General features: G+C 50.7%; 1 protein-coding gene across 1 annotated transcript in view; it reads left to right on the top strand.

Moving 5' to 3' along the window:
- CD81 (CD81 molecule) overlaps window positions 1-14856 on the top strand; it is a 34589-nt gene that overhangs the window by 1423 nt on the left and 18310 nt on the right. Inside the window, exon 2 of the mRNA XM_037401995.1 lies at window positions 9302-9416. Coding sequence (XP_037257892.1) covers window positions 9302-9416 — 115 coding nt within the window. The remainder of the gene's footprint in view (window positions 1-9301; window positions 9417-14856) is intronic.

The raw sequence follows: 14856 nt of genomic DNA, 5'->3' as shown, positions 1-14856 counted from the left end.
AAATCCAGCCTGATTTCAGGCCTTTTTGCCTTGTTTCTGGGTATAATGCTGACCAAGGGAGAGATGACGAGCTCTGACGACAGTGGTGTTAATTGATACCTGATGCGTTGCCAGCTGCAAGATGAATGTGGGACAGTCCTGGGTTGTTGGGTTTTTTTTAACCTTTTCCTCCACCCTTAAAATGGCAGGATGGAGGCGGGTAGGCTCTTCTGAAGTTTTGTTCCTTCCGAGTTAGCGTGTTTATCCCAGGGCTTTTTCTTCCCTTCTGGACCCAGTTTCCTGCCATTCTTGTTGCAGAAGCCTCCGGCTGTGGATGAGAGGGAGGAAGGGTCTCCTGAGTAGCAGGAAGGATGCCAGAGGCTCTGCACAGCCACCGCTCCTGAGCAAGCTTGTTTGCATGCCCCAATCTGTATTTGCAAAACAGCAGAATGCCCGCTTATAAAAGATAAGCTTGCAAGAGGAATAGCCGATCTGTTTAATTTCCCTGTTAGGACTTCTGGTGCCTTGCTCTGCCTCTCAGAAGGAGCACTGGAGGAGATACTCCAGCTCCTTCCAAGGTGGGGTTCCCGTAAGCTGGGACCCGCTGGTGCCCCAAAACACCTCACAGTGCTGGGCTCACTTGTGGCCAGTCCTCTCAGACCAGTTCCTGTGCAGATGGGGAGCCTGGGCTTCGTTAGAATTAACGATGCTTTCTGTGAGGCTGGCCCGCTGAAGCGTGGTTGAACACCGGGTCTAAAGTTTTCAAGCCCTTTTGTGTTGTTTTTTAAACCAGTAGTTGAGGGGAATTTTAGGTTTACCACCAAGCGAACACCGTTAGCGGCCAACCTTGCACCCCCAGCCAGGGAGGGATGCCTCGGTGGCCACTGAAGCATGAAGGCCCTTCTCATAGGGTGGCATTTAAGGACTGGACATGGTGTTGAGCACCTTTGCTGCGGGGTGGCTGTGTCAGGACCCCAGCTCTGACCCGAAGGAGGTACAAGACGGGGCACTCGCAGCCCTGTGGTCCTTCCAGCGGGTTAGTGTGCAAGTACTGCTGGCTGGGCTCCTTGTGCTCATTTGCTGATCATTTGCCTTGCACCCAGCCGAGACTGGGCGCTGTTGGTAAAAACAAGCAGCAGGCGGAGTCCAAAGTTTGGCAGGGGCTGCTGCATCGTGTTGCACGGGAGTTTGTTCCGCTGCCCAAGAGGGAGAAAGGGAGCAATTCTCAGCCTTAATAGTGTTAACAAATAAGAAAGAAACTCTGATAACTTTTTAAAGTAGTCCTGCTGGAGTGTAAATAAACTGACACCCCCCTGGCTTCCTCCCCCTTCCTTCTGGCAGCACAGGGGGAATTTCATAAAGCCACTGCGTTGAAAAGCAAGAGGAAAAGGCAGCCCTGCTGCCAGCTCCCCAGGGTGCCTTGGCAGCCCTCTCTGCCTGAGGTGTTCTGGTTTTATTTTATTTTTTGGGCTTGTTTTTCCTTTGCATATGCATTTCTGAGAAGAAGATGCCAGGGTTACGTGCTCGGTCCAAGGTGGCTCTTGAGGAGGGAGCAGTGGCTGCTGCACGGACCACGTGTACAGATGGGTGTCCATCCCAGGAGAGAATAGGTCCCCACATGTTTCATAGCGGCATCTGCCTACCAAAGTGGTGGAGGAAGCTGTGAGCAGCACCTGGAGACTTCACCGGGTTAGTAAAACACAGGGCTGGCAAGACAAAAGTTTTTCTGTGTTGCAAACTTGTCCTGAAAGCTTGGTGTGGCCAGCAGCAAGGGGATGCTCTGCTTCCCTGCCGTGTGAGAGGGAGCAGTAGCAGTACCCATCACTGGGTGGTTTTGCTGGTGCGGTGGGCAGGCCCAGCTCAGCCTGCAGCCCGGAGTGGGGCTGGGCTAGGCACAAGGTGAGGTGGAGCTGCTTCTCCACCCCACTTACAGTAAGCGGCCAGGCTTCAGCTGCTCTCCTGAATTACCTGAATCCGACAGCAGAGCTCAGTGTGTGGGGCTGAACTGACCACTGCTGCAAAGAGTCCCTGGAGAGGCTGAAGGAAGCCAGAGATCTATTTAAAAATGTAATTAAACATAACCAAGGAAAAATTGGCTTGCTTGGAGAAGGATTGCCCAGCTTATTAGCTAATACAGCCTGTGGCAGACTTCCAGGTCTAGAGAACCGCTGACTGCCCTGCCAGAGAGGTGTCTAATTAAAAGGAAGAGCTTGCTCCTAATGCCATTTTCCAGGCACCACATAACTCTTTTTCTCTTGCTTAAGTGGAGTGGATGTGGTGCAGCTGGGGTGCAAAGGCAAGGAAGGGCAAGAGCACAGGGGACGTGGAAGTGAAAGTCTGTCTTGATAGGGGTGATCGGAAGGGGAGGAGTGGAAGAGTCGAGTTTTGTTGTACAACACTGGAAAATCTGTCAGATGTTCCCTGCAGTCCGCAAAGCGGGCACCAAGATACTGTGTGGCTTTGGTGATGAGAGGTGACAGTGGAGGGAGGCGGCAGCTTTCTGTGGTGGTGATCCCACGGTGACAGCTCTGCTGAGTGGCACGTGAGCCTCCCAATGTGATGAGGAGGGCAGTTGGGTACCGCTCTTTGCAGGTTTAAACAGAAAATAGAAGAGCTGGTGGTGCATGTGACGTGCAGCTCCAAAGCAGGGATTTCAAGTAACTCCCTGGCTAACAAAGTAGCTTGTGTTTCCTTCTGGGCACAGGCTTGCGCTGAGCGCTGCTGAAATGCTATTAATGATAGCAGCTAGCAGGCTGCTCCGCTGTGGAGTGCGGGATTTCATTTGGTTATTTGTCTCCTGGGAATCACAGAGAGCCTTGCGAGCAGCGAGGACGTGGCGCTGGCCAAGCATCTTCTTCCCATGACTTTAGGTTTGGTATCCTGGGATGATGTACAGGCAGACGTGTTTCCACGTGTGTTTGACCCTGCCTGTCTTTGAAGGGCAAGGGAGAGGTTTTCTTAGCAGGCTCAGTACCTGGACCCAAGTTTTCCTGCTGATAGCTCTCTGGGGATGTGTTTCTGGCCTGTCTGTCAAGTGAACACATTTGTACCATCACCTACAAAACCTCTTCTGAAGTCTCTGCGTGCAGGAGGTTGTTTAAGCAGGGCTTCTGAGGAGACCAGTGCCCTGCCCTAGGGGCATACCCGGTTTCTGTTAATGAGCTGGGCTGCAGCTGCAAGGAGGGAGCAGAGCTGGTGGCTGGAAGGGGGTTTGCTCTTTTTTCCTGAGGTTATTCTTCTATCAGCCACCGTCATGCTTATCTCCTGCAAGAGCATTAATCCGCGTACGATGCCTCGAGAAGTACTTTGATCCTGTACTGTGCAAGTGCCTTTTGCTGCGATTATTAAAAAGGGAAGGCAGTTGTATTACTGTTGTACTTAAATGCTTATGTATGGGACCAAATTAATTTTAAAGTGATATCTGTAATTGTTTTCCTCTCCACCGAGGGCAATTAAACCCTGCTGGTAGATGTCAATGTGTAGTGATACTTATGTCCACAGCGGGGATCAGGCTGCAGCAGGCAGGGAGCAGCCGATGGGCTCAGTGCTCCCTGTTGGAGGACCCTGCTCCAGGATTTTGGTGCCAGATTCCTGCTCCTCTCCTATCCATCAAGCTTTATTTGGCTTCTCGTGTGCTGCTCCTCTGGGAGTGTTTCTCTGGAACTTGTTTTGAAAAGCTCCATAGTGTTGTGGGGCTGGTAACTATAGGCACCAGTGGAGAATTTCACCCCAGCCGGCAGCTCTATTAATAGCCACTGCTGGAAGGTGGTGGCGGCTGCGCTGCTGGGAGCAGACCACGGGCTGCAGGCCATCTTCCTCCTCCTGCCTGCAGCGCACAGGCCTCTTCCCAAATGCCCTTTCTGCAGTTCCTGGGCAGGACTTGTCTGCAAACTTTCAGCCTGACTTTTGGCGGTGTGATTGCTGTGGAAGGCGGAAGACCTCACCTCTGCTCTCCAAGAAGAGTCCTCTTCTGTCACTGTGATTTGCGAGCGTGTGGGCCGAACTCGGTGGAAAAGCTTTTATGTTGTGTGGCTGTCAAACTGCAACCACATTTGTCTGATTTAAGTCATTTTCCCTGCTTACATCCCCCACAAAAAGTTTTGCAGGGGTCTTGATGTCTTGGTGCTCCAGGGCATCCCACAGTCCACCCCAACATGCAGCATGGGGCTGATCTGGAGTGCTTCTCACCTTAAAATTTTAATATAATATTTGTCATGAAGGCCTGCCATCATAACATGAAGACCATTGTAGCATCAAACCAAAGTTCCCAGTTCGCGGGCTGCTCTGAGCCTCGTGCTGCACCCCAAACTCTTTCAGTGCTTCCTCAGGGTGCACTGAGTGCCGTTATTTCTATTTGCAGTAGAAAAGAAACTCGGCTTCTGCTTTCCAGGAAGCAGGGCACAGGGTGTGGGCAGGCTCGGTGCCACCTGTGTGCTTGCCACCAGTGATCACGTGCTCCTCTCCTGCCTGCCTTGGTCCTTGAGGTGGCTCTGCAGAACCCGTAAGGTCCTAGCACGCATCTTGCAAGGGCTTATATTGCCCTTCCAAAGGTAATTTCCATCGTTAATGAATCTCTAGCTCCTTGCTTTCCCCCCCCCCACCCCTGCTGACACTAGGTGTGGCAACAAAATGTTTCCTTATTTATGCTGCACGCATTGGAGAATGTGATATCTGCTGCTCTACCTAGAGACCCAGAAATGAGCTGGGAGCAAAACTTTCAGCCCCAAATTAGCAATTTTTTTCTGGCTGTGTGAGGGACTCACATGTACATGGCAAGATGCTTCAGCCTTGGCAAGCCATTTTGTCCTTCTGTGTCCCAGTTCCCCATGCCTTAAAGGAAGCTGGAGAGGAGCTGCGGGGAGCCCTGGCTGGGCTCCTCAAGTGGGGTCCAGGTGCCATCCCCTCGAAGGGCTCAGCTTCTAGGCAGCAGAAGGGAAGCAGCAAGCCTGTGCAGCATGAAAACCTGTTAAAAATCTCTACCTGAGATCTATAAACCTATAAAAATCTACCTGAATTGTGAAACAGCTAAAACCTGTTAAGCTTTCTTGGCAGCATCCTACTTCTTGTTAGTAACTGTGTTATTTCACAGGCATCGTGGCACGGGCTCCCTGTGTTTTTGCAGCGAGGTGGGAGCTTCTCCAGCCTGTGGGATCACGGGGGTTGGGAATCAGTGTCTCGCTGGCAGGAACAGCCGCGGCCACGGGAAGCAGCACTGCTAAAAATACAGCATTGTGAAACTGCTGGCACCTCTGCTTCCCTCCTTCACTGGCTTGAGCCGCAGGATATCTGCTTTGCTTTGACATGCCCAGCAAGGCACCCTGTGGCCAGAATTTCTTCCTTTTTCTTCTAGCCACCAGGAAACCTATTTTGGAGAGAGGTGGAGGGGAGGGAGCAGGGAGGAAGAGGGCTGTGGGCAGTGGAAGGAGGCTGATGCACATCCTGGCGTACGTGAGTGTCTGGAGAGTGGCAGGGCAAAAGTGGGAGCAGCTTGGCCCTGTTCACTCCTTTAATTTGGGGCACTCCACAGCCATTCCTCGCGCACCTCATCATGGAGCTCATGGAAATTTCTTGTGGAGGGGAGGAGTGACTTAAGCTGCGAAAATGGGCTTGTTTCCTGGCCCCACAGCTGGATCTGGGAAATTTTAGGGTGAGCGGCCTATGGGTCAGTGGGGCTCAATCCAGGAGGGAGCCCCACGACATGCACAGTGGATGGGGTGGCAAACCAGGGCTGCACACCTGCCGTCACCGTGATGCTCAGATGGTAATACCCCATCACCTCTGGGGGGGCTGCCTTTTCCCTCCCCTCGGCAGCATCCAATGGAGGCTTCCCCCTGCTGTGCCACGTGAGAACAGCATCCCCGTGAAAAGCAAGCCTTGGGCAGGCAGGATCCAGCTGGAAAAGTCTGGCTGTCTGTGGAAGAAGCAATAAATCTCCAGAAGCTGGAAAACAGTGGTAAAGAGGGAACACCGGAGCCTGCCGCGCCACCTCTGCTGTGCTGGCAGGCTGCTCGGGGCACCATCTCCTGGATCCAGAGCACTAGTGATGCACCTCTGCAACTGCCCTTGTGCTGGTGGGGGAGCAGCCGACTGGGGAGGTCGGCTTGTGGAAGGCAGAGCTAAGAACATTGCAGTGCTGGTGTTGCTGAAGTTGAAGCTTTCGTTATTACTGCTCTTTTTAAAAAATAAATAAAGCAGTCCCCAAAAATGTAAATGGAGAGCTGTGCTGACACTTGGGGTATATCTTTGATGAGTGATCACCATGTCGCAGAGGCTGGGGCTGTCTGATGAGCTGGGCACACAAAGAGCAATGGGGTAGCCTGCATGAGATCCTGGGTACCTACAGCAGAAAACACAGCGATGTTTAGTATATGAAGGTATGCAGCCTAGAGGTGAGCATGATACTGCTATCAGTGGTTGCAGCTCTTCTGGCTCTGGTGTTGGCAAACGGCAGTGTTTGTAGGATGGGGAGGGAAGAAAATGTGGAGCTTATATCTGGAACTAGTTGTACTGAAAATGAGATTATCCCAAGCAAGGGGCAGTGGAAGGCAGGGTTACTGTGGTGAGCCAATGAGGTTTTCTCCCTCTTGTCGTTTTTCCTTTCGGAAGAAAGATGCCTTAATTAACATTCTGCACTGCTTGGTGGTGGAAAGATGTATGATTATAGTGGAAAAAGTTACTCATCATAGCCTAAACCCTCTTTTCATTAGTAAGTGAATGTCTTTTTCTCTTAAGAAATCCAGCTGCTAAAACTTTTGTTCAGAGGTTCTCCATGCTCTGTTAAAAAAGCAAATGGAGTCAGGTGGTGTGGGAGGGATGTGGGGTGTTCCTGGGGCACATTCAGGATGAAACTGGGAACATCTGGAGATGGTTCAGCTGGCTGCAATAGGCAGACCTCAACGCTGGGGTGGGTTTGATGAGTCAGAAAAGGCTTTGTCCCATTTAGTTGATGTTCCTAAACGATTAAGAAATATCTTGGGGATAGCTTGCAGCCCGCTTTTGGTCCTGTGTCAGGTGGTTTAGGGCAAACTGGATTGGAAAGCAGCTGCTGCTCCTCGTGCTGGTGTCACCCCAGCCTCACCACAGGTGGCAGAGAGTGCTGGGGTGGGTACTGCTAGGCACAGTGGGTGGCATGCCAGGGCAGAGCGATGTTTCCCTGCAGAGGAAGGTCTGCAGCCTTTTCTTCACCTCTCCCACCTAGCATAGAAACCCAAATCTGCCTCAGGATCTCCTCTCCCCTGGGAGCCACCAAGAAACCTTTACTTTGGCACTGATTGATTTGGGGGCATTCTCCTTCTTCTGAGAGGATAAACATGGGCTTCGTTACGCTCTCAGACAATGAATACGACATGCCAGGCTGGATTTGGGTAACTTTCTGCAAAACCACAAGCTGCCTTATTTGGAGTTGGATTTGAGCATGAACCGGTTTTCGTGACTTTTTCTCCACAGCCAGTGTTTGGAGAACCTCAGGCCCTCCCAAGTGTGAGAGAGATAAGGGACCACACCAGCAGGGAAGTTGCATTGGTTGCTGTGGGAGAAGTGTTAAAAGCTGATTATTTTGTTGGCAAATTGGGGAGAGGCTTGTAAAATCTTCCCTCCCTCTCCAGGAGCTGTTGAGGATTTTCTCCTTCCGGTAAGCGGCAAAGCCCCGAGGCCGGCTTCCCCTAGGTGTTTTGCACAAATTGTGTGGTTTTACCCCAGCTTCGGTGGCACCCCTGTAAAAATCTCTTGGCTGGAATGTGCAGAAGTGAGCAAGGAGGAGAACTGCCAGCTGACCTCTTGAGGTGCAGAGCTGAACTTCCACTGACAGCCCATCTTGCAGATCCTGGCCCTTGTGTGTTCACCAAGGCTCTGCTGCGCTTGTGCAACTGGCGAATGCCACTGAACAAACTCTCTTTTCTTTTAATGTGGCCTTCGTGGTGACTCTCGTGCCTGTAGCTGACCTGACTCCCAACCCTTTTCAAAAAAACCCACTTATTTCTGCTTCTGTAATTTCTGGTGGTTATCTTCCCTTTTTTTGAGATTAATCACTTTGAGGTTTTAGGACACTCAAAATTAAATTGGCATTTGACCAGGCACTTCCAGCCTTTCATAGAAGTTGGATTCTTAAGGGGGTTGGCTTTTTTAATGTGTGTTTATTTTTTCCCCCCTCTCTCATGGTTTTAAATGGAAGTAGGGGGTGTCGTAGAGAACACAGTGAATCTTGCTGGAAATGCTCTGGCTTGAGTTCCTCTCAGTGCTGCCTTCCCTGATCTGCTCCTGTCCTCTGCTGCCATTCCCAGCCCCTCCCTATCAGAGAAAACAGTGAGGAAGCCAGTCATAAAACTTCCCGTTATTTGGACGTAAATATTCCAGTGGTAAGCTGGGTTGATGCTCCATATGGAGAACGTCTCCTCCTGTGTTTGAAGCGTGTGTTTATCCTTGCCCTAGGGGCTCCATCACACATGTCTGTGTGCACGTGTGTGTGCGTGCGAGTGAGTGCTCTGCTCTTCAGCTGGACAACAGCACGAGCAGGGCAGCTGTTCCAGCCTCGTCGACTTGCAGAGCCGCTCAGCTCTGTTGAGCATCTTCGTGGTAGCCTCCAGAAGTGGTGTGGTTGTGCCTTGGCCTGAACCAAGGTTTTGCTCTGCTTCAGTCCCTGTATTAGGGCCATTAAGGAAAGCTGTATGTGCCAGAGGAGTACTAGGTCTGCTCAGACTGGAAGCCTGACCCTGGATGGGGAGTGATATACACGTGAGGCTAGGGGCAGGGGGAAAACCTGATGTTGTTTCCTCCCCCCCTCCCCCGCTTTTGGAGCCACATTCTTGCCATCCTTCCTACCCAGTTCTCGACAAATCAAACAAAACCCAAAACACTGTTTATACATCACAGAGAAATGAAATGGGGTGATAACAGCCCATTGGGAAAAGGGAATACTTGGGGCTGATCCTGACTTCTGTTGAAAAGCTCTCCGAAAAGCCTCAGTTGCATGTCTTGTGCTTCTCAGGTAAGGCTGAGCCTTCCATTTTAATAGAGTAATAAAATAGCTCTTAGGAAAGAAATCACCTACAGGAACTGGGAAGGGGTTACACGTCCCCAGAATGAGCAGTCTTCTCATAAAACAGGGAGGGAAGATTGTGTGGCTCATGAGGTATGGGGCACAAAGCACACTGCAGCGGTGGGACGATGGTTAGGAAGGGTGTTCTTGCATGTGAAAGGAGCAAATAAGAATTTGCAGAAAGATGAAAACAAAGCTTTCTGCTCCCACCTGAAAAGGTCCCACTGCTCCAGGTCCAGCATGGCCAGAGCAGTGAATAACGCTGGCTTCCTTCTGCTTTCTCCCCAGCTGGCTGGAGGCATCATACTGGGAGTGGCCCTTTGGCTCCGGCATGACTCGCAGACAACAAATATCCTCTACCTGCAGCTGGGGGAGAAGCAGGCCCCAAACACCTTCTATGTCGGTAAGTCTGGGGATGCTGGCATCGCTGTGTGGGCATCGTGCCCTAGGGTGGACTGCAGAGTGCCCAGAGTCAGGGTGGAAAGCTCTGGGTGAGCAGCAAGGAGGTCAGACTAAAAATACCTCGTGCTGCCCCCGTGCTCCCCAAAATATCCCCTGCCATGGCAATCAAAGCATTCATTAAATGTTGGCTGTGGCCCAAGTACAGAATCTAAAGTCATGGCACCTAAAAGCGCAAGAAAATGTGTCGTGGCATGGTAGATTTTCTCTGGTGCTGTTCTCCGCTGTGGTCTCTCCTGGAGCATGTTTGGGAAGACGGGACTTCTTGGAAGCGTGTCTCATTTCCTATCCAAAGGGATGTAAAAGTAGCTGATGGAGTGACTGGTGGTGGAAAGTGAAGCTCGGTGAGCTCGTGACTCATGTTCTCCAGGAGGGGCAGGTGGAGCCTCTGTGTGTTATGGTTAAGCTTAGCGTGATTTTTATTAATTTGACAGCATGCTGGCTTGCTGGAAGATGAAAACCCCTATTTTTGCCCTATTCTCCACTGATCCCTCACAGATGAGGGGGAGCAGCTTGCAGGAGAGGCTGGCTGCCGGGAAGGGGCCTGGAGTGCAGACCACTGGGGCTGGTGCAAGGACCCGTCTAATCCAATGTCCTGTTCTCACCTGTAGCTGAAATTACCTTCTGGAAAAGGTTTTCCCTGCTTGCCCGTGAAATGGTATGGCTGAGCCCTCTCCCTGGTTGTGCCAGGTTACGGTGGATGCTCCCACTGTAAACGGTGGTGGGGTTTTCTCCCTTGCTGTCTCCCCTCTCCTGCGTCATGCCCCAAGGTGTATTTACAGCATTTCCCCTTTGTAGATTTCTACTTTAAAAAGAGAAAAGGGAACTCTTAAGAAGTTAAACTCTTCCCTTTCCAGGAACCAGCCCAAACATTTCCTTCCTTCTGGGGGCCAACAAATGACATCTCCCTAGTTAACATATTTCTTCCAAAACCTGGGGTACCTGGAGCGCAGGAGCTGAGCCCTCCCACCTGTTGGGCATCTTCTGCTCTTCCACCCCTTTTTGTTTTGTCTTTGTCCTCGGCCTTTGCTATTTAGAAGGCAGGGGGGAATGGACTGTGGGTCCCACCACTGTGCTGGGATTTCTTATGCCCGTGAACAGCCCATGATTAGAGGCTGGCTGTCTTTTTAAAGTTATATTCAGCAACAGATTGGCCTGGATTCCTTCTGGCGGCTGTAATTTCCATGCAGTAATAACAGCAGAGCATTTCTTTCAGCTGCTGCCTCTCCCAGCCAGCCCTCTGGAGTCTGAAGGCTGGATTTCTTTTTGCTTTTTCTTTTTTTTTTCCTTTCCCTGCACCCTCTACAACTGATACTCCCTCCTTTTTCTCCTCTGACATCCAATGTACACAATGTTCCCGCTTCAGGAGCGGGAACCTCTCTGGGACCTCTCTGGGGCTGGCCTCCAGAGCTGTGTTGGTGTGGGTTTTTTTTGTAGCCCCGCCTTGCAAAGCACTTTTTGGTGTCTGGCATGGTGTGGTGGTCCCGAGGTCTGTCAGGAGGCTTTTAAAGGCCAGCCAGGCTTTGCCATGGTGCTGCAGGACAGGGGGAAGCAATAAAACTGTCAGAGGAGGAGAATTTGCACCATGGGGTTTGTACTTAGCGAGGAGGGGGGAGTGGGAAAACAGTGCCTTGGTGTCTCCTGGTTTCTCTGTGCCCTTTCCCCTGCCCCAGAGTTGGAGCTGTTTTATTAAAGGTTATTTTCCCTAGGTGTCTCTATGTTTATGGGAGTAGAAAAATAACACAGCTGGTTGGTGTGTGTGATTTGATGGCAACGGGGAAGTGGTTAGGAGGATGTGGGGAGTGTGGCAGCTACCAGGGTACCAGGTGTGATGCTTATTTGCCCTCAGCCCACTGCAGGAGCAGGAGGATGGGAGCAGTCCTTGCTCTCAGCTTCCCCTGCAGCCGGATCAGACTGCTGCAGCAGCCACTCTTGCAGCCCCCACAGGCACAGGCAACTGTTCCCCGGCTCGCCTCTCCAGGCTGCGAGGTGGGAGCTCCTGAGGTTGGGGTTTCCCACAGGCAGTACCCACTTGCCCCAGCACTTTGGCACTGCAACCACAAGTTATCTTGTGGGCTGGCTTGGGAGGTTATTAAACAGGCTCTTGTTCATGGACTTTTCCTCAGCACGGCTCGCAAAACATCTGATCCCCTAACCACTTGTTACAGTCTTGGCTTTGGCACTTCCATTTTGGCTGTGGACCCAACGCTCCAGCAAATGACAAGTTAACTGCTTCAGCACTGTAAAGACCAAGCAGTAACAGGGATGGGGGTAGCTGGAGCATCCTAGTTCCATGCTTTCATGACTATAAAGGAAAATACTTGCCTGAGCTAGGCTTATGGTCTATATGCATTTATTTACTGTATTTATAGCTGAAAAACTAAGATCTTTCTTGCTTCTTGCTCTTGTATAACACTGTGTCTGGAGGCTGGGCAAAGTGTTGATAGCAGGCCAAAGAACATCCTTCAAGAGAGATCAAGGCATTGATAAGTTGGATGCTAACAACTGGTTAACCAGTTCTTATTGACCCTACACATAAAGTACCATTTTAAAAAACACCAAACAAACTAAAACTATTTCAGTAAGTTATGAGAGTCCATGGGAAAAGGCTGAGCTGCTCCATCTCTGCGGATACCAGTACAAACTGGAACAGCCTGATCTCTCCATAATAAGTTGGTGCTGCAGTGTCACTGGTTTTAAGAGCCCCTGGGGATCTTGAAGAGGTGGGTGACACTGGACTTACTGTTTTTCCCCCATCTCAGTGGGATGATAGCGAGGATAATGTGACGGGAAAGCCAGGTTCCCCGTCCTTCAGGGATCTGGTTATGTGATGCACAGGGATGGCTGCTGCGGGCAAAACGCTTTCAGCTGGGTGGGGACAAAAGCCTTGGCTCTTGTTTGCTGTAAAACCTGAACCCTGGATTTCACACTTTGCCCCTTGCTGGGCCACCTGTGTGCTGGGAGCATGACTGGGCGCTCAGGCCTGCCACCCACCCTTCCCGTGCTTTCCCTGAAGCTGCCTGACGAGGAGCGGAGCGCAGCAGCAGGATGGTCTCAGCTTCGCTCTCGCCTGCCAGATCCAAAATAGGAAATCTGCTTCCAGCTGCTCACAGCAAGTGACAGGGTGACATGACCTGTGGCTCTAATTAGCTCGGCCCTGGGAGCAGGGCCAGCCACGAGGAAGAGTGCAAAGGCATCCAGAGCTGGGGTGCGGTTTTCCATGTAGCTTTGGAGGTGAGGAGGGGCTTGGTTTTGCTGCTGTTTAGGGGTTTTTGTGTTTTAATGCTAAATCGTCTCCTGAGCAGTGTCTCCTTCCCAGAGCACGCTGGCACTGGCGTTCCTTGGGAGGGGTGTAAGGTTTTGGACAGGCATGCAGTGGCGGGTTAAACTTGGCCACTGAGGCTGCTGCCACTGCTCCCTTTCCTTGCTGTCCTGTTCATGTTGTTGCCCCAACAGAAAGGCAGCAGGTTTTTTTCATATTTTTTTTTTCGGGGGGGGGGAGGTGGGGGAAGTCCCTAGCAGACAGGCTGATGATTGTGGATCCGGCTCCCAGAAGGGTCCAGCAGCAAAGCCTGTGGGAGTCAAGGAGGGGACATCTGGGTGCAGCAACGGGTTCAGGCTGATTTTGAGGCCACGAGCGTGCCTGTGAAATGGTGTGCTGTGCTACGGCAGGACGGGAGGCTGGCTAACAGGGCACAGGCTGTCTAACAAGGTGAATTACAGACTCGTCGCTTTCCTGCTCCATACAAATACAATCCAGGATAATGATTTCTGCCCTCGAAATGAATTCAAGCTGCTTTTTGTGCAGACTGGGCTGGAAGAAATGGGCCAGAAAGCACAGGGATGCTTTGAAGTCTTTCTCAGAAATGAGTATGAAACAGTTGAACTGCAGTTGCATCCGCATGCTTGTCCTTGAAGTCAGCATGACACCGTTGCTGGCAGGCTTTTGTGGGTGTGCTCGGGATTTTTTGAAGTTCCGTCCTGAGGCTTTGCTGGCCTTGGGGCGGCCTGACCCTCGCAGAGGAGAAGCACTGCCAAGTGGCAGTGCATTCATGGGTAGGGAGCAGGATGCCTGCCTGAGCTTCCCCAGGGCTTGTCTGCTGTCCTCACAGCGTGTGAGGATGCTTTGGCCACTCTTGCTGTAGGTCCCAGATGTGGCCGGTCATGCAGAGCAGCCTGGCACATCATCCAGACTTGCGCTGGCTAGGCAGTTGTGGAGGAGCTGTCCCTCCTATCCGTAACAGCAGCTCTTTTCAGAGTTAGCCTTTTCAGGACTGCCTTGGACGCAGCAGTGATTTCCAGGGTTTCATGGAGGTTTTCATTGCAGAGGGGGTTGCACTGGGCATTGGTGTGTTGTAAAGGCTCTGGAAGCCAATACTGCTATAGTGAGTGTGGACTTGCCATGAGCAATGGGACTTCTTGGTTTCTGCTCATGGTCCCATCCTTGTCTTGATCCCTCCAGAAAGGCGTCTTTTAAAGGTGATGCCAATGTCTGTGTATCATGGGGTTAGACTCAACAGCAAATCTTTTGCTAAACTTGTTGTGAAAGGCCTAGAGAAGAGCCCGAGTCCTGTTCTCTAGGTACTGTAATAAACACCAGTGAAAAAACACCTTCCGTTTTGGCCTGAGGCACTGCAGTGATGCCTGTGGATGCACACAGCTGGTTCAGCACTGGTTTTTCTTACCTGTTTGTGCTCTACTGTTTCAAGGCTTCGTGTGTCAGTGGTTTGCCAGTAGGGGCTCAAGCTGTGGCCAGGCTTGCATGCTTGGGAGTGTAAACCAAGGGTTGCATTTGGCCTTGAACCACAGTGAGCAAAACTGATTATTTAAAAATTTTAATTAAATATTTAAAAAAATATGTTTATGGATTTTTGTAAAAAATAGGACTATATGCATTTTTCTCTCTTGGAAATAAACTTATTTACGGTTAAGAGCTATGTAATTATTTAGTTTCTTAAAAGCTGGCATTTACTGGTTCTAGATTTTTCTTCTAATCACTCTCAGATCAACTCCAGTAATATTGGAATTCTTTTTGAAATAGTAGTTTTGAGACAAAACACTTTGTCAGTACTGTCTGGCTTACACTACATATCTGGCAATACAAGCAATCTTTTTAATTTTTATCATAGAGTTCAATTTGTATTAAAAAAGCAACTTTTATTTAATCACAATTCAATCTACCTTCATTGTGGCCAACTGCTGCGATTCGTTCACTCTGCAGACTAAAATTGGTTACAATTTAAGGCCATAAATCAGTACCATCAGGTTTTGCTTGGGTCAGATACATCTGACTACAAATAATGCAGTTGTCCTCCTCCTTTGTCACCTCTCACTGGCTGTGCTGGGGGCCTGTGCCAAAGGTGGCTTCTTGCTTTTCAGAGCTG

Source organism: Falco rusticolus, chromosome 10 (assembly GCF_015220075.1).
Source record: "Falco rusticolus isolate bFalRus1 chromosome 10, bFalRus1.pri, whole genome shotgun sequence".
Classification (NCBI taxonomy): domain Eukaryota; kingdom Metazoa; phylum Chordata; class Aves; order Falconiformes; family Falconidae; genus Falco; species Falco rusticolus.
Note: the sequence above shows the minus strand (reverse complement) of the source record. Positions and strands in the feature narration are given on the sequence as shown.